This window comes from Gobio gobio (assembly GCF_949357685.1).
Source record: "Gobio gobio genome assembly, chromosome: 18".
Lineage (NCBI taxonomy): Eukaryota > Metazoa > Chordata > Actinopteri > Cypriniformes > Gobionidae > Gobio > Gobio gobio.
This window is the reverse complement of record NC_137111.1, coordinates 22716549-22734448: the sequence shown is the minus strand read 5'-3', so window position 1 is coordinate 22734448 and position 17900 is coordinate 22716549. Positions and strand designations below refer to the sequence as shown.

Sequence of the window (17900 nt, the reverse complement as noted above, 5' to 3'; positions counted from 1 at the left end):
GATCTAAAATGACAGATTTTTGATTTTACAACATTTTAATTTTAAATAAATGCTGTTATTTTAAATAACATGTACCGCGTTTCTCATAAAATATTAAGAAGCACAACATTGATAAGAAATCTGAAGGATCATGTGACTGAAGACTGGAGTAATGATGCTGAAACTAACAGGATTAAATTACATTTTAAAATATATTAAAATAGAAAACATTTTTATAGTAATTCATATAATTGTAAAACAAAAATCACGGTTTTACTGATTTTTATTCTCCACAGTATAACTGTTGTTGATTAAATAAATACAGACTTCTGCAAAAAAAAAAATCTCACTGACCCCGAACCTAGTGTTTTAGTACTCAAGACCGGTCTTAAGACCATTTTTTGAAGGTCCTGGTCTTGTCTCGGTCTCGACTACATTTCTCCTCGGGATTTTATCTCAAGACCAGTCAAGACCAACACTGCAAGGATATCACTAAAATGCCAGTGCATTGTCTGATTTAACATCATTAATGTGATTCGATGTAAAACTTACTGCTCAAAATCAATAACAATCTATAACTTCTTTGTAATGTGATTTTTCTTTTGTTACTGTGCTGCCGGGTACAAGATCAATGCAGCTTTGTCTCAAAAATGCCCAAAATTTATGTAAATGCCCACAAAAATCTGAGATTTAGTTTTTTTATATATAACAGAATATAATTAAGCAATATCACAAGAGCAAGAGAGCTGTATTCATGAATATAACCTTGTTTATTGAACGTTTTTATGAAGCAATATCATTTGCAATCACAAAGTTAATATTAAATGACATTGTAGACTGTGTCTTTGCTAATTCGGCAACGTTTCGGTAATGAATGGATCAGCTGCTTTGAACAAATCGGTTGAATAAAGGATTCTGTGACGGTTAAATAATGTTAATGTTTTAATGTTAAATTAATCTGAACATTATTTATGCAGGTTTAATTCTACCAATTCAGATGCAACTTCTGTGCCAGGAATTTGATTGTTAGTGATTCGATTGTTAACAGCGCTATAGTGTCTTATATTCAATTAATAAATACAATTAGAATAGTAAGACATTTCTCAGACAGTAGATATGGATCTTTTATATGAATTTAAGGAGTGCTGGTCTGGTCTTGGTCTCAACCCCACAAAGTCTTGGTCTTGTCTTGGTCTTGGCACACGCTGGTCTTGGTCTCGGTTTAGGTGGTCTTGACTTCAACACTACCCTTACCTTTGAACAGTACTAGTGTGCATTTTTGAGGACATTTTACAAATATTTGACCCTCATAATACATTACATAAATGCACATGCCACAACTAACAAGTGTCTTCAGAGCTCTGTCTTTTCATATTGACTTAACTTTCATAATGTCCGCAGATACCGTAGACATTTTTCACTCGACTCGAGTGAAATTTCACTCGAGTGAATTGAGCCTGATCACTCTTCAAGCTCCTATATCTTCAATATATCTATATTTGAAGTCTTTTAGAGAGAAGGTCTAAACGGAATCAACTAAGAATAAGCTCGACCTTCTGTTCATGTGTGTGTTAGAGTATAATCACAAAGGTTAAATGTGTCGAAAGCCAATTACGTAAACCGCTGTGGTGAAAGTGTCTCTTTCACCATGCTTTCTTTTCAGTGATGTAGCACTCTCTTGTTTTCCTTTATTCTCTCTCTCTCTATCTCTCTCATGCTCTCTCTATCCGTCTTACTGTTACCATAGCAACCCCCAGCTGCAGCAGTATTCTGTTTCCATGGTGATAGATGTTCAAATTTCCAGAGAGGAGTGTACGGCAAACAGCGAGAAGGGGGGAAAAGAATAGGGTTATGAGTGGAAGGAAACTACATCCTTTAATACAGCCAATTAAATCACAGTACTTTGGATTCCATGTGGCATATGACCCGCTGTCTGCTGATGTAATACAGCTAGTCAGAACGTCACAGTGACTGTATCCCAAGGTTAAAGATCAGAGGGTCAAGATCACAAGATTTCTTCGTCAGAGCAAACGCTTGTCGTGAACTTATACACACACAGAATGTTATTGCTGAGTCAGCTTTTTATGGGTGTCCGTGTATTTTTAATAACTAGGGATTTTTTTAGCCGAATTATTGCTTCCTTCAGACCGGTTGGTTGACTGGCTGTTTAGCACGTCCCTGGTAATAAGCTCTAAATGTGCTTATTCACCCATTTCTCCCTGCTCTGGGACATTGTGTTTTGTTCTGTGATACAATTTGCACCGATCTGCCATGTTACATAAAGTTCCACTGCTTCTTTTCTTCAGGCCCTGTGTATTTCTTTATTTAAAGAAAAGACACAAAAAGACCCCATCTGTCCCTGCTCTGCACCTCCCACGCTTTAGATAACTGAAAAGAAGAAGAAAAAATGTCTAAACCTTTGGCCACAAGAATTTAGGCTGAACTGTAACAATCCTCTGTAATAATTTTCCTGTCTCTTCATGTTCTAGGTGAGGGAGATGGCAGCCACCACTCTAAGTGGATTACTGCAGTGTAATTTTCTCAGCATTGATGAACCAATGCAGGCCCATTTTGAGTCCCTGAGCAAGACCCGTCTGCCCAAGCGTAGGAGGAGAGAGCTGGGCTCAGTGGTGGACACAATCCCTTCCGCTGGTAATGATCACTCAGACATTTGCAGTAAGTACACTACCGTTCAAACGTTTGGGGCTTTTGAAAGAAGTCTTATGCTCAACTAGGCTGCATTAATTTTAATCAAAAAGACAGTAATACTGTGAAATATTATTGCAAATTAAAATAGCTGTTTTCTATTTGAATATATTTAAAAATGTAATTAATTCCTGTGATAGTAAAGCTGAATTTTCAGCATCGTTACTCCAGTCTTGAGTGTCGCATGATCCTTCAGAAATCATTCCAATATGATGATTTACTGTTCTATTTTTTTTATTATTATCATTGTTGAAAACAGTTGTGCCGTTTTGTGGAAATGGTGATACGTTTATTTCAAGATTCTTTGATGAATAGAAAGAACAGCATTTATTTAAAATTGAAGTCTTTTGTAACATTATACATGTATTTCAATACTTTCAATTTTAAGCAGTGTAATGTATAAAGATTATTAAAAAAACTTCCGAACCCCAAACTTTTGAACGGTGGTGTATATACTAAGGATGCACAATATGTTGGTGCCATATTGGTTCTCAACCGATATTATAGATTTTTAATTGATCAGTATCATTGTGTGTGTGTGTATGAGATGTATGTGTGTGTGTATGTATATGTATGTATATGTATATATATATATATATATATATATATATATATATATATATATATATATATATATATATATATATATATATATATATATATATATATATATATATATATATATATGTATATATGTATAAATGTATGTGTGTGTTTGTATATATGAGCGCGTGTGTGTGTGTATATATATATGAGCGTGTGTGTATGCCTGCGTGTGTGTTCAATGGAATTTTTTGCTAATATTAAAATGAATATCCCTTTTTTATACATTGTCTAAATATACTTGTAGCATTTCAAACAGTTAATTCTAGTTTTTAGTGTTTTAATGTTTCTGTTTTTTTTATTTAGAGAAAAATTGCTCCATATTAATTGCCAATATTATAAATGTACTATTTATACAGAGTATTGGATGGATGGATGGATGGATGGATGGATGGATGGATGGTAAATTGACCCCAGATATATTTATATACCTTCTATAAATTATTCAACCTGTATCTTTCTCCTATTTTTCTGTGTGTGCAGACCTGGTGCGGCGACATGCAGGTGTATTAGGCCTGAGTGCCTGCATCCTGTCCAGCCCATATGATGTCCCCACCTGGATGCCCCAGATCCTCATGGACCTGAGTGCCCACCTCACTGACACACAGCCTATAGAGGTACAGCTCACGCTCTCTTTTTGTGTGTAAGATGTTGAGAAAGGGAGGGTTGGATGATCAGCTGATTGCAGTCTGCAGGGGTCCAGGCATTGACTGAGCAAAGTTGAAATGTTTAAGCGTTTCTGGAAGTAACTTGAGCATGACTCACGCAACTGTATTTTGATGCACTCAAGGAAATGTATGGACGGCAGAGGTAGACCAGCAACTGTGAGAATACTTACAAGATCTTGAACAGATTTATTGCTGTCTCTCTAGATGTCTGTGAAGAAAACACTGTCGGATTTCCGTCGCACTCATCATGATAACTGGCAGGAGCACAAGCAGAAGTTCACAGATGACCAGCTGCTGGTGCTCACAGATCTGCTGGTCTCTCCCTGTTACTACGCTTAGGTCTGTTATATACACACACACACACACACACACACACACACACTCACACAGGCTCTTTTCCAAAACTTAGTGAGCTTCCTTGCTGCCTGCCAACATATACAGTGCCTTTTAAGGAAGCATCCTAACTGAAACGAAACCTCATAAATGACGATGATTGGAACAATCTGCATATTGTAGGCAGCAACTCCATTATACATACACCAAAATACATACAGATTTTTTCATTATTAATTTGAAACCATAATTTGATACCATAAAATACTGCCAGTACTGTTCACATGCATGCATGTTCAGATATATTTCATCTTTACGCTCTTCTTATGATACTTTTTTTTATTGTTTTTCAGAATGATGCCACTCTCTGGTGAAGAGGAAATGTTTCTTACACTCGTCTTGAGGGAAAGACTAATTGAGTGCTTGAAACCTACATTTATGTTTGCCCTTAGTGTCTAGGATTGTTTTTAAAGGATGGAGAAATGAAAAAAATTGATGTAGCAATAGTTGCAATCATATAGCATAAGATAACTAGAATCTTTTACGAATGTTTTTTATTTTATTTTTGAATACACTTAATATTTAAGGAGAACCTATTGCAGGTATCGCTGACCTGCATCTATAATGTTCTTGTACAGTTTTCATTTTTCGCTTGTGTGAGTGCAGTATAGATTGTTATAGTCCAACATAAAGCAGTTTTCTGCACTGCTTTGCATTGCAATGTATTTATTGTAATACTAGCATTTTACAATTTTCACAGTAATCCATTTGAAATGTGTAAACATGTAATGTTGGTAAATGTTACATATGGGTATTTAAAAAAGTACTGTACGTTTTCCCCCGGCTTCATACAGATGTATTGCATTTTGAACCGTTATGTAAGCCTACATAAATGAAGGTGTGTAAGAATATCATCACAATGGATGCTGTTACAAAAGGCTAGTTCCTTTTTTTCCTTCTGTGCTTTATGCATCTTTTTGTCTATTCATAATCTTGCAGTCAACAAATGATGTTTATTATTTATTAATTTATTCAAGACTTTTAGTCTGTTTTGTCAGTTGAGTCAACCTTTGCATTTAGTGTTTGCCGTTTGTAATTTTTTGCATTAAGCACTGAGCAGGTGTTTTCATTTCCTGATATCAGAAGCTTTTTAAAGGTACTGTCTGCAAATCCTGAGAAAGTGTCATTGAGAAATGCATTTTAAAATGTGGACATGCAGTTATCAAGTGTTGCTGTTTACAGCCGTTTGTTGCTGTACTCTACTGATGAACCTGTCAGTAGCAACAATTGCAGACTGTGTATTTAATACAATGATATGTTGATACGCTTGCGTCATAGGTATAATTATGCTGTGTCAAAATCATTTCATAAGCCCCCACATGAAAAAATACTATAGTATAGTATAGTAAAAATTACTGTAGTAAATACTATAGTGTTTTTTTAACCACTATAGCAAAGATACTACAGCAAATTGTAGCATACTCTAGTATTAACTAGCCTATAGTCAATTGTTTAACTAAATACTGAGAAGCATACTACAATGGCTCTGTAGGTTCAAAAACACTATAGTATTTACTAGAGTAATTTTACTATAGTATAGTATTTTTCATGTACAGAGTTCAACTTTGGTTGCTAAACTACCAGACAATAATGCTGTAATGCTATGCTAATGCTTGACTAATTGGTTACATGTTGTTGTTTTTCCTTTGTCTTTTACAAAAATTTGCAAGATGTTTGTAATAAAGTGTGACAAAGTATGCTGATACAGACTTTTTGTGCTTTCCTGTGTTACTGTTGAGAGAGAACAATGTCGACTAATCCAATATAATCCACAATAAGAATCGGACGTGTGCGCGCGCGCGTGTGTATGTGCACGCGCTTGTCTATAAATAAAAACAAAGTATAATTATTATAGTGGAGTCGGCAGAATTGCTAATCTCTGCTTTTATTTAAATAACCAAAATCTTAATTAACATTATGGTTAAAATATTACTATAATGCATAATATGCATAATATAATATAGATATTACACACTGTGAAATAAGATGCAGTGTTTATGATAAAATATTATTTAAAATATAACATTATGTAAGAATATATATATAAATTATAATTAAATCACAAACAAAATTAGACTCTTTTAGACTCTTTGTGCTTCCTGAGTGAGCGTCCTGTTCTCACGGGCACGCGCATGCTGTCCATTCAAGGGCTTCAATATGTTTCCAGCGAGGCGCGCCCACTCTCCTTCTGCGCATTAAATTCACTGTTTTTTCATTCTGTCTTGTTCTGTGATACTCTTTCTCCAACTAGGATGCTTGTATCGTTCATGTACTTTGGAGATTCATACAAATGTGGAAAACGCGGCGTCGTAAAAATGGCACACATAGGGAATCCATGGTAAGAAAATCATCATTTTTGTTGATGTGGAGAAAGAAAGCCGCAGGATTATTATGTGCGCTTGTGTGTGTGTGGACTGAACGGTGTATTAGGTGTTATACATTTACAGAACGTTTGTTTCGATGATGCATGGTGATTTATTTATTTATTTGTGTATGTGTGTGTGTATGTTATTTCAACGATTGGGGGGCTTGATGCATTTTTGACACGATTTTATAGGCGGCTCACATTCACCTGCAGTAATATTATTCTCAACAGAGGTTAACTGATAATAAAAGCCTCCAGATACAGTGCAGATTGTTGCAGTCACATATTCATCTTAATCGATAGATTTATAGATGACGGGAGCGCGCACAGATGAGATAAGGTACAATAGCCATCGTGATTCTCTTGTTTTTTAAGAAAATCCAAATAATTTGTTCTTCAAGTGATGATAAAGATATCACATAAATTAAAACGAATAATCCCTCGATGGACAAAAAGCCACTATAGGCCATTGTCGTTGTCATTTGTTGTGTTCATTGATTGAGTTACAATTATCGTATCTCACTCAAAGCTTCATATTGTCTATTACTAATCAATATTTCTTCATCCCTTGTGTCCTTGCAGCAACCCAGAGGGTCTATCATGAACCAACTGCACAATGGGAGTATTAGCTCGCTCTTGGGTGACCTAAAGGCAAGATGGGCAACACTCTGAGGCTTTGACCACTTTGTATCCCCATGTGTACCATGAACAGCACTGCCTGGCCTTTGGACCTGGCTGAGTTTGTGAAACCTCGGGGCTTCAACAGCTCCCTGAGCCAGTCAGCTTCGGCGAGCGGCTGGGCCTTGATCCACACGGCTACCCTCGCCTCCTGCTCCTTCCTGTTGGTCCTCATATTTTGTCTCGGTTCTTATGGCAACTTGGTGGTCTTCTTGTCCTTCTTCGACCCGGCGTTCCGCAAGTTCCGCACCAACTTTGACTTCATGATCCTCAACCTGTCCTTCTGTGACCTGTTCATTTGCTGCGTCACTGCGCCCATGTTTGCACTGGTGCTCTTTCTGGACGCCGGAGATGCTAGCGGCGGCGTGTCCAAGGGCTTCTGCTTTGCCTTCCACCTCACCAGCTCGGGCTTCATCATTATGTCCCTCGAGACGGTGGCTGTGATCGCCCTGCATCGGCTTCGCATGGTCCTGGGTCAGCAGCCCAACCGCACGGCCTCGTTCCCCTGTACTCTGGCCCTCACAGCCCTTTTATGGACCACCAGTTTCACACTGGCGGCGTTGGTCACCTTGCGAGCGTATCCCAGGACCTCCGGGCCTTGCCTGCCTCACTTTGGTCTTACTGGCAACAAGGCCAAGTTGGTGTTGTATGTATACATTGCGGACTTTGCTTTCTGTGTTGGTGTGGTGTCGATTTCCTACCTTATGATCGCTCAGGCTTTGAGGAAGAATGCACAGGTACGGAAGTGTCCCATCATCACAGTGGATGCCACGCGTCCGCCTGCTTCTCATCCGCCGCTCATCGCGGCTGGTTTTGAGGGCATGCAGTGCACAGTGCAGGTTCCCTCGCTGTACCGCAACCAGACGTACAACAAGCTCCAGCATGTCCAGACGCACCCCTTCACCAGGAGAACCAACCAGCCCCTCGTGCCTGGGGCCGCCACTGGAGCAACCTGCTGCCAGCTGGTCTCCACCGTTAACTTGGCTACGGCCAAGGATTCGAAGGCTGTGGTGACGTGCGTGGTGATCGTCATCTCCGTGCTGTTGTGCTGTCTACCACTAGGTATATCCTTGGCGCAAGATATGGTGTCACCGGAGAGCAGCTTCGTCCACTACCAGTTTGAGCTCTGTGGATTCGCCCTCATTTTCCTGAAGTCTGGAATCAACCCGTTCGTGTACTCGCGCAACAGTGCCGGCCTGCGTCGCCGTGTGCTCTGCTGCCTCCAGTGGGTGACCTTGGGCTTCCTGTGCTGCAAGCACAAGACACGCCTGCACGCTATGGGCAAGGGAAGTCTGGAAGTCAACCGCAACAAGTCCTCGCACCACGAGACCAACTCGGCATACATGCTCTCGCCGAAGCCCCAGAGGAGACTGGTTGACCAGGCTTGTGGACCCAGTCACTCCCGGGACAGCATGCCCAGTCCCTGTGCCACCGCTGGACGCAAGCCCCGACCCCCGAGCACATCTACGCCCATCAACACTCGCATAGAGCCCTATTACAGTATCTATAACAGCAGTCCGTCAGCAGGACCGAGTTCCCCCAACAGCCTGCAGCCGGTCAACTCTCAAACCACAGCCTTTGCCAAAAGCTACGTGGCTATGCACTACCACACCCACCAGGAGGCGCTGCAGGACTTTGACAGCACCTCGGCTCATCAGATCCCCATCCCATCAGTCTGAGCTGTAGGGCGTCATACTGCTAGCTCAGCATCCAAAGGGGAGCATTTCTAGTGTTTGCTTGTGGTTTGCTAGTGGTGTTTTGCTCAAGAGACAATGTGCATCGAGTATCCAATAAAAAGAACACGGGACTTTTAAAAACTAAGTGTCGCTTCCCCCCCCAAATTGTTATTATTGTTGTTTTCTGGACTAAAGGATGTTCTATTTTTACATTGACATTGCATTTTCATGTAAATAGTCTTCGCTCAGATTATGTATTTGTGAAACATCCTACATTTTATATATGGACTTATTAAATGTTTTGCAAGTGTATCTTGACACCTTCTTTATCCTTTGAAACCGAATATTTAACGTACGCTGTAGTTTGCTTTGTCAATCATATCTTTTAAGGTATTTATGTCTAAGCGAATGATGAACGTTGTGTAAGAACCGTAGTTCTCTGTGAACAAAACCCCATCAACAAAAAAGGAACGCTAGCACCACCTAGTGTAGGTACATGGACCTTCTGGACAATTCGCAGGCATGTTTATCTCTCCATAAGAAATATTTTCTTTGTTATAATGAATAATACTGCCTTAATGATTCTACCCAGGAAAATATATTGCTTTCATTTTCATTGTAACACAAATGGAAAAGGGACGTGTTTTATTTACACTGCAAACATGTTCCTGTACAAAAAAGGCTCTAGACATTATTTCAAGATACAAGATTTATTTTATGCCTAAATCAAAACGAATATCTGCCAACTTGTTTTAACTTTGAATAAGGTTGATTTTTCTTTCCCCGTTGGCAGTTTTTCCCCTTGTTTTAAGAATAAACCTCATTTTAAGAAATGTTTGATAAGTCATTATGCTACTCAAATAAATGTATCTTGAATAAAGAATGTTTAGATATTTGTACTGGAAAACAATAGAAATATACTAAGCGTATATTAAGGCGTTTACATGTGAGTATGAATCGTTTCTGAAATGACGTGAAAGATAATTCGTATTTTATTCAACTAAGCTGAGTAACAACCAGCATTGCAGTCAATACAATGAAATAAATCTTGATATGAATTTGTTCTTGTAAGAGTTAAAAGAAGCCCTTCACCAAATACAATGTACAATAGGTGAAACTTACTAGTGTAAATCTTAGAAAGACATGAGTGGTAAAAATACTGTACATAACTCAATGACCCTTGATTTTCAAAAACAGTTTAATTACATTCAATTACCTTTCTATACAAGACAGTGTATTTCCCTTGCAATCTGCATTGAACAATGACTTCCTCAGTCACTTCTTTTAAAAACTTTATAATAACCATGACCTCCAGCTGCACAGTGTTAAAGGTAAGATGGACAAAATAAATAATGTATATTTAAAACAGCTGACCATCTTGTACACTACCGGTCAAAAGTTTGAGAAATTTTGAAAGAAGTCTCTTCTGCTCACCAAGGCTGCATTTATTTGATCCAAAATACAGCAAAAACGGTATTATTGTGACATATTTTTACAATTTAAAATAACCTTTTTCAATATATTTTAAAATTCAAACTATTCATGTGATTCAAAGCTGAATTGTCAGCATTACTCCAGTCTTCAGTGTCACATGATCCTTCAGAAATCATTCTAATATGCTGATTTGCTGCTCAAGAAACATTTATTACTATTATCAAATGTTGAAAACAGTTGTGTACAATTTTTTAGGATTATTTAATGAATAGAAAGTACAAAAGAACAGCATTTCTCTGAACTATAAAGCTTTTGCAACATTATAAGTGTCTATACTGTCACTTGATCAATATAATGCATCCTTGCTGTATAAATGTATTAATTTCTTTGAGTTCTTTCACACAAAAAAAAACGTTTGACCGGTAGTACAATGTTACAAAAGCTTTCTATTTCAGATAAATATTGTTCTTTTGAACTTTCTATTCATCAAATAATACAAAAAAAAAAAAATGCTTTCAACATTGATAATAATCATAAATGTTTCTTGAGCAAATCATCATATTAGAATGATTTCTGAAGGATCATGTGCCACTAAAGACTGGAGTAGTGATGCTCAAAAATTCAGCTTTGCATCACATGAATAAATTACATTAAAAATATATTCAAATAGAAAACAGTTATTTTACATTTTAATAATATTTCACAATATTACAGCTTTTTTGAATTTTTAATAAAATAAATGCAGCCTTGGTGAGCAGAAGAGACTTCTTTAAAAACCTTACCGTTCTCAAACTTTTGACCGGTAGCGTATATCAATTGAGTAACAGAACAAATGAATTATTTGATTCGATTTTAAAGAACAGGTGTCTTTCCCACAGCCAGCAATCTAAATGTTACAAAGCATGAAAATGGCTGAACAAATATATTCAACAGGTTTGAGATTTGTAGATAAAAGTCCTAGCTGCATCTCGAGGTTTAAAAGTTTCACCAAATCTCCTCCTGGTTTAGTCTTCACAAGAGAAGGTGCAGTCAGTGAGGGACTCTCTCAAAGGTTGAGGTCTGAGGTTCAGCGTGTTATCTTCATGATCAGACTTTAGCTCTCCCTCCGAGCATCATACTGCTGTGTTCATTCTTCAAGCTACTGTTCATTCCTCCATCTCAGTTAGCTAGGGATTGAAAGTAGTCCATTTTCATCTGCAGTGTCCAAGACCTTGCATATTACAGGAGACTCAACCTGTGGCAGAATGATAACCAGGATAAGGGTTGTTCAAATGAAACCATCACATCGATAACTTTCCGCAACATTTAGCAAGCATTAACAACATGCTCGTTACTGGAAACAGAGGTATTAAAATCGAAATTGCAGTCAAGTCATTCTGTTTGCCACTCACCCCAAGAATATATTGACAGGTCTGAGGTTCCAGCATGTAAACTGTGACAGCATGAGGAGACTCGGACTCCTTACACCTGAGACAGAACGGGTAGGCGTTAGTGGCGGCATTCGCAAGAAAACCACATGGCATCACGAAGTTTGGGTAACTCACTTAAGCTTGACTACAACCTGTCTCGGTTTCCCTGTTAGGTCGCAAACATCTCCATGGCCATAGAAGTGAGATACGACCCTGATGAGGTATCAGCAAGACAACATACATGACATTCAAATCTAGGATGCATTAAATTGATCAAAAGTGACAGTAAGACATTTATAATACGTTTTTACATTTCAAATAAATGACGCTCTTTTGAACATTTTATTCATTAAAGAATCCTGAAAAAAAAAGTAGGATGGATTCCACGTAAATATTAAACAGCACAACTGTTTTCAACATTGTGAATGTTTCTTAAACAGCAAATTAGAATGATTTCTGAAGGATCATGTAACTTTAAAATAAGCAATAAAGTATGTTGAAATATATTAGTTATTTTAAATTGTAATATTTGACAATATTACTCCTTTGCTATAAAACTTTATCACTCAAATGCAGCCTGAGTGAGCATAAGAGATTGTTTTAAAGGCACAATATGTAACATTTTTAGATTAAAATATCCAAAAACCACTAGAACAATGTTATATATTTTGTTGACTTGTGTACTTGCATGATCCCACGTTTCCAAGAATGTTTAAATCCAGAGAAATTAGCCATTTTAACCAGGACACGGAACGTGTGTCGCCCATCAATGACATCATACACACGTTACCATCGATTTCTGGTTTTATTTTGTAGAAACCATGGAAAGAGCAAAGACTCTTTAATATATTATGTGTTTTATTAGATAGGTTAGCAACTGTTTGGATACATTCCTCAACAGAAAACGAATCATTGTTATATAGCTCAACACAGTTAGTCTTATTGTTTAAATCTAATTTTCTTGATTTACTGCGAGTACCATGTTTTACCATGCCTAATATCGATCTAGCTTACTGTAGTGTGCGCAACAAGTGTCTCATAGTAGCCGCTGAGGTAAAAACAGCATTGCATACACATGACCGGAAGTGTGGAAGCGGTCGTCCGTGGCATAAAAGCTCCACGAAATCCAGGCGTCATCAAGCTAATTAAATTACATATTGTGGCTTTAAAAGCATTTAAAAAAAACCTTACCCCAAACTTTTGAATGGTAATATGTGCGTGTGTGTGTGACTGTCTATATATAGCACCTTGTTTATGAGGGAAATATAATCATACTTGACTTTCTGCACTCCATCGTCTTTTAAATGATAAGACCGTGCCACGTTTTTCTTGGCCCAGTTCATATGATCCTCAGTGTTCCAGCTGCCCACCACCACAATGTTCTTCCCTTGCTCTTTATCCTTCAAACAAATGCACAACATGCAATTTACCATCTCTCATAATCCAAACATTGAGTTATTTAGAAAATATAACAATTTCCAGCATAGTGTAAATGATTTCACAGCTCGTACCTCATGATACTGGTGTACATGCTTTCCGTAACAAAATTCATACTTCCACCATCCAACACCCTAGACAGAAACACAAATATGTTGAGCAGGGAACCCAACTAAAGATCTACAGATACAGAAGAGAAAATCCATCCATCCTCACCCCATGCAGACAGTACGAGCCGCTCAGAAACTCCTTGATCAGCTGTTCATCAGTTAGACGAGAGATGTGGGTGGTGCCAACGGCAACCTGGGCTTGTCCGCCCACTGTCAGGGGCTTATGGGTAGAGGTATATGCCTCTTCCTTCACTGGAGATTTGTCCTCCTTAGCATAGGAGACAAAGAGAGATAACTTATACATGTATGTACATTAATATCATTTATATAAAGACCAATTTTGTTCATGTCCTGTAATACAGACAAACTTTAAAAGTCTTATTTATATTACCACCCCATATTCTCTAAGTCAGTTGGTGTAAATGCAGAAGATAAAGGGCAGGTCCAGACTCACCCTGGATCCCCTCAAATCCCGTTCGCTGATTGAGCTGAACGGTGGTTTGAGCAGCTCTTCCTGCTCAAGATCCAGCTGGGACAGACTCTGAGGTCTGAGAGGGGAGCCACCCAGAGCCTGACAAAAGATGTCATTCACTGGGGAGGACCTGAACCTGAGGAGAAGTGGGATGGATTATGTCACAGTAGTAAATATATTGTTGGTCTCGGAGCACAATGAACATACAAAAGCTAGAACACATTACAATGAGTGAATTCTATGTCTTCATCTGGGTCGCATTTTTAATTAAGGTGACTAAAAATAGCTTTATTAGCTTTTATTACAGAAAATAATTATTATTTAAATGGGTTTATCTTGCGTTGAATCATGTGAATATTTCACTTGCGGTATGAAAGACTTTTTATCTGATTAGCTTCACTTGTTCCTTTGTTTCTATGGGCGGCAGATCTTAAAGGGACAGCAGCCTAATAAACCAGTTTCTGTGATGACTGTCATTAATGTTAATCAAAGAAAATGTAACTGGGAAAATTATAGCTTTAATAAGGATTGTCTATATTTAATATATAATTTATGCAGTGCAGACGGTTTGATAACTTCATACAATTTCTGTTTATTTCCTATTTGTTAGATAGGAAGGCCACAGGTAAATATGACACTTATTATAATGGGTTTATGTGAAGAAATTTTTTTTTTTAAAGCCTAATAAATGTTGAAATTGATATCGCTTTCAATTATACTGTAATGTTGAATGTCTATCATTAACGTTTTTAAATAAAATCTGTTTCATAGAGACATCAGTAGCAGTATTAATATTAGTGATACTGGCCTTCATTCTTAAAAAGATGCCATTACAACAAATATTTTTTTTTTTTTTAAAAGTAAGTTGTTTCTACATTAATTTAGAGAGTAACTGAAATTATTTCTATAGAAGTATATTAAAAACTTTTGAAATGTTTTTAATAGCAATTAATTACAAAAAAAGTGTGCAATTAATTAGTTACTTTTTTTAATCGATTGGCAGCTCTATAATATACATACATACATACATACATACATACATACATACATACATACATACATACATACATACATACATACATACATACATACATACATACATACATACATACATACATACATACATACATACATACATACATATATAATTTTTGTCCTATTATTTTGCTTTTTTTAAATTAAGTACATTGGATGCGAGGGAAATACAATCATACTTGACTTTCTGTGCTCAATTACCTTTCAAATGATAAGTGATTATTTTGCTTTAATGATGTTATCATATTTCGTCTGATAGTTTGTCCATGTGATGACATTCAAACATACATATTTTCACAAGCAAATACTAGTCAACAGAAATCAATAACTAACATTTATGCACTTATTTAGTAGGATAAACTACAAAAAAAATGATTTTAAAACAGAAATCTTGATTGAGCTGAATGTGTTTGCGTGTGTACCTGTAACTCGGGTGAGGACAGAGGAGAGGTGTGAGCACCACCACTTCATACTGACAGGTGAGGACCTCAGCGATGGTGAGGATCTCATGCTTTGCCTCTGGGTGGCAGACGTACAGCACTGTGGTGGAGCGAGGTGTATTCTGTCTCAGAATGCATTCAGTCCCATGTCCCATATCTACGGGATAGTATGGCGTCAGCTGACCCTCTATATTCTTCGATGGCACCTAGGAACCCACAGAGTTAAAAAAAAAAGAAAAGAAAAACACCTTGTCACACATTTCCTATCTGCACATCTAACAGCAACAAACCTCTGTGTTGGTGTTTGATGCTTCTTTTTCAGAGTCTCCAGATTTATCAGTTTCTGATTCTAAGGAGAAGATAAAATACATGAAACAACTGACAGAACATGCAGAGAATAAATGTACCAACTTAAGCTTAAAAAGCTTACCTGCACTCTCTTTTTTATTCATGGTACCCAGAAAGTATTCCTGAACGTTGATCTTCTGAGGGACCAGAGACAAATAGACCACTGAAATATTACTTAGAAATATCTTAAAATACTCCAAAGAAATAAAGATCAGCAAGATAAAAAATAAAATAATACTTTTATTTAACAAGGATGCATTCAAATAATCAAAAGTGATAGTAAAGACTTTCACAAAAAAAAATTTTTTGTCATTTTTACAGGGTAATTATATATTTAAGTACTGAGTAATTTTAATTAACAACATGTACTTGCTAAAGGGTGATTGGGGTTTGGTTGAGGGTCAATTGCACGTAGTTATGCATAATTTACTGTTATTACTATGGTAAGTACATGTAACAATGACTGTAAAATAAAGTGTTACCAAAAATTATATTTAAATTAAATGCTGTTCTTTTGAACTTTCTATTCATCAAAGAATCCTGAAAAAAAAAACATTTTTCAAGTTTTTAACTTGATAATAATTAGATAAGACTGATACTAATAATAAATGTTTCTTGAGCACCAAATCAGCATATTTAGATTGTTTTTTGAAGGATCTAAATAAATGACATTTTAAGATATAATAAAATAGAAAACAGGTGGTTTTACCTGCCCCGTCTCCTTGTCCTCATGGTACTGCCGTACATGCTTCCCATGGCACACTTCATATGTCCAGTATGACTCGATCTGCAAGACACACGTTGATAAGCCTGTTAGAAGGCCAAATTGTGGCCACAATAAATGTACTGTAAATCATATTACTGGGAAGAAAAGCAACATAATATCTTACTTTGTTGATTTATTCAAACATTTGTCTTTTTTTAAAAAAACAATACAATCTTTTTCTTCTTTTTGGGGGGAAATGTGACCTAGACATATTTTGTGAGATTCGACCATATTTATAAACTCAGAAACTGAGACATGAAACTCACTCTGTAGGAGCAGCTGCTCTGTTTGAATAACGGATCCAGTAGCATGGCTGGACTCGGTCCGCTATACACCTTCACATCATCCTTCAAAAGAGACAGACAATAAATTGATCAAATAACACGAAACAAAACAATACATAGAATAGCTCAAGATAAGATAATACCAATATAAAAATCTGCCATGCATAACCACACCTCCTGACTGCTGGACAAAGATGGCAATAAACACTTGTACTTTTCTTTTTCCGCAGTTGTCATGATAACATAGTTATCTTCTTTGTACAGGCCACCAGATGTTGACTGTTGAAAAAAAGGATATTATTGCATATTTTAACTTCTGCTTAAATCAATAACAACTAAAAATCCATGCCCACAGCACGAGATAAATAAGCCGGACAGCTCTGCTTGTCATTCATATACTTAAATACTACATAATGCTGTTGGAGAGAATAATCATCACATTGCAAGACAGCAAAAAACAAGATGTTATGAAGCGAGCTTAGCCAACAAGCTGACAATTAAACAAACAGCAACTGTTATGTTGTATTTACAGCTGTCATGCGAAATATCTGGGATTATTAGATGTTCTCACCAGGGTGAAGTCTGATCCGGGCCATTTGATTTTGAAGGGGATCTCATCAGAAAACACAGGAGATCCTGCACGATTTGAAGACACTCCGACCCAAACCAAGCCCCAAAACCAGCGCCAAATCACCCGCATCGCCTCTGCTGAGCCTCCGAGAGTGCTATCGGGACATTAGAAAGAGACAGATGGGAGTGAAGGGGCAGAAACGCAATTTCTACAGGTAATCAGTGAGATCTAATGGCAACTGACTGCTGATAGTTTGACATAAGTTAAACAGGAGCTTGCCACGTCCATTTCCGGTATTACACGGAAGTTCCCCTCAGCCAATAGCGCGAGGAAGACGCATGAGCCGCTGTTTACGCTACGATATCAAATGAATACTTGTGTATTATTGATTAAGAAAAACTTAAAAACCTAAACTTAAAAAAGCCAATTGTATAAGAGTGCAGGCTAACCCTTTGTGCTACTCAATATTAAGAATTCGTACAACTGTATTCAAATACGTTTATCATTTTTCGTCTTCTTTTGAATT

The 17900-nt window shown here is 37.2% G+C and overlaps 3 protein-coding genes across 10 annotated transcripts in view; 2 read left to right on the top strand and 1 right to left on the bottom strand.

Annotated features, from left to right (window-relative positions):
- Window positions 1-6199, top strand: part of psme4a (proteasome activator subunit 4a) — a 32827-nt gene extending 26628 nt beyond the window's left edge. For 2 of the 4 annotated variants that reach the window (XM_079842817.1, XM_079842819.1), the window contains 4 exons: window positions 2469-2631; window positions 3772-3905; window positions 4161-4295; window positions 4643-6199. In XM_079842817.1, the coding sequence (XP_079698943.1) occupies window positions 2469-2631; window positions 3772-3905; window positions 4161-4295 (432 nt within the window). In that variant the 3' untranslated portion in view covers window positions 4643-6199. Of the gene's footprint in view, window positions 1-2468; window positions 2656-3771; window positions 3906-4160; window positions 4296-4642 lie in introns of all 4 variants that reach the window. The other 2 variants (XM_079842816.1, XM_079842818.1) reach the window with 1 other exon arrangement.
- Window positions 6200-6488: 289 nt separating this feature from the next.
- Window positions 6489-9895, top strand: gpr75 (G protein-coupled receptor 75). Its single transcript, XM_079843671.1, has 2 exons — window positions 6489-6687; window positions 7297-9895. Exon 2 carries the CDS (start codon window positions 7410-7412, stop codon window positions 9069-9071), a length of 1662 nt encoding a protein of 553 aa, XP_079699797.1. The 5' UTR covers window positions 6489-6687; window positions 7297-7409; the 3' UTR covers window positions 9072-9895.
- A 143-nt stretch (window positions 9896-10038) lies between these two features.
- Window positions 10039-17680, bottom strand: erlec1 (endoplasmic reticulum lectin 1). 5 transcript variants are annotated; one of them, XR_013818498.1, is made up of 15 exons: window positions 17375-17680; window positions 16978-17082; window positions 16786-16866; window positions 16463-16540; window positions 15836-15890; window positions 15696-15754; window positions 15388-15611; window positions 13913-14066; window positions 13565-13726; window positions 13423-13482; window positions 13187-13311; window positions 12047-12124; window positions 11894-11969; window positions 11465-11736; window positions 10039-10494 (listed from the first exon to the last, which is right to left on the bottom strand). XR_013818498.1 is itself a non-coding variant. In XM_079843669.1 (14 exons), the coding sequence occupies exons 1-14, from the start codon at window positions 17501-17503 to the stop codon at window positions 11665-11667; spliced, it is 1458 nt and encodes a 485-aa protein (XP_079699795.1). In that variant the 5' UTR covers window positions 17504-17676; the 3' UTR covers window positions 10245-11664. The 5 variants fall into 5 exon arrangements, 2 of the variants coding, with proteins under 2 accessions (XP_079699795.1, XP_079699796.1); XR_013818499.1 differs by having other exon boundaries at window positions 10044-10494; window positions 11285-11736; window positions 17375-17671; XR_013818500.1 differs by having other exon boundaries at window positions 10044-10507; window positions 11491-11736; window positions 17375-17671.
- Between the last annotated feature and the right edge of the window lie 220 nt (window positions 17681-17900).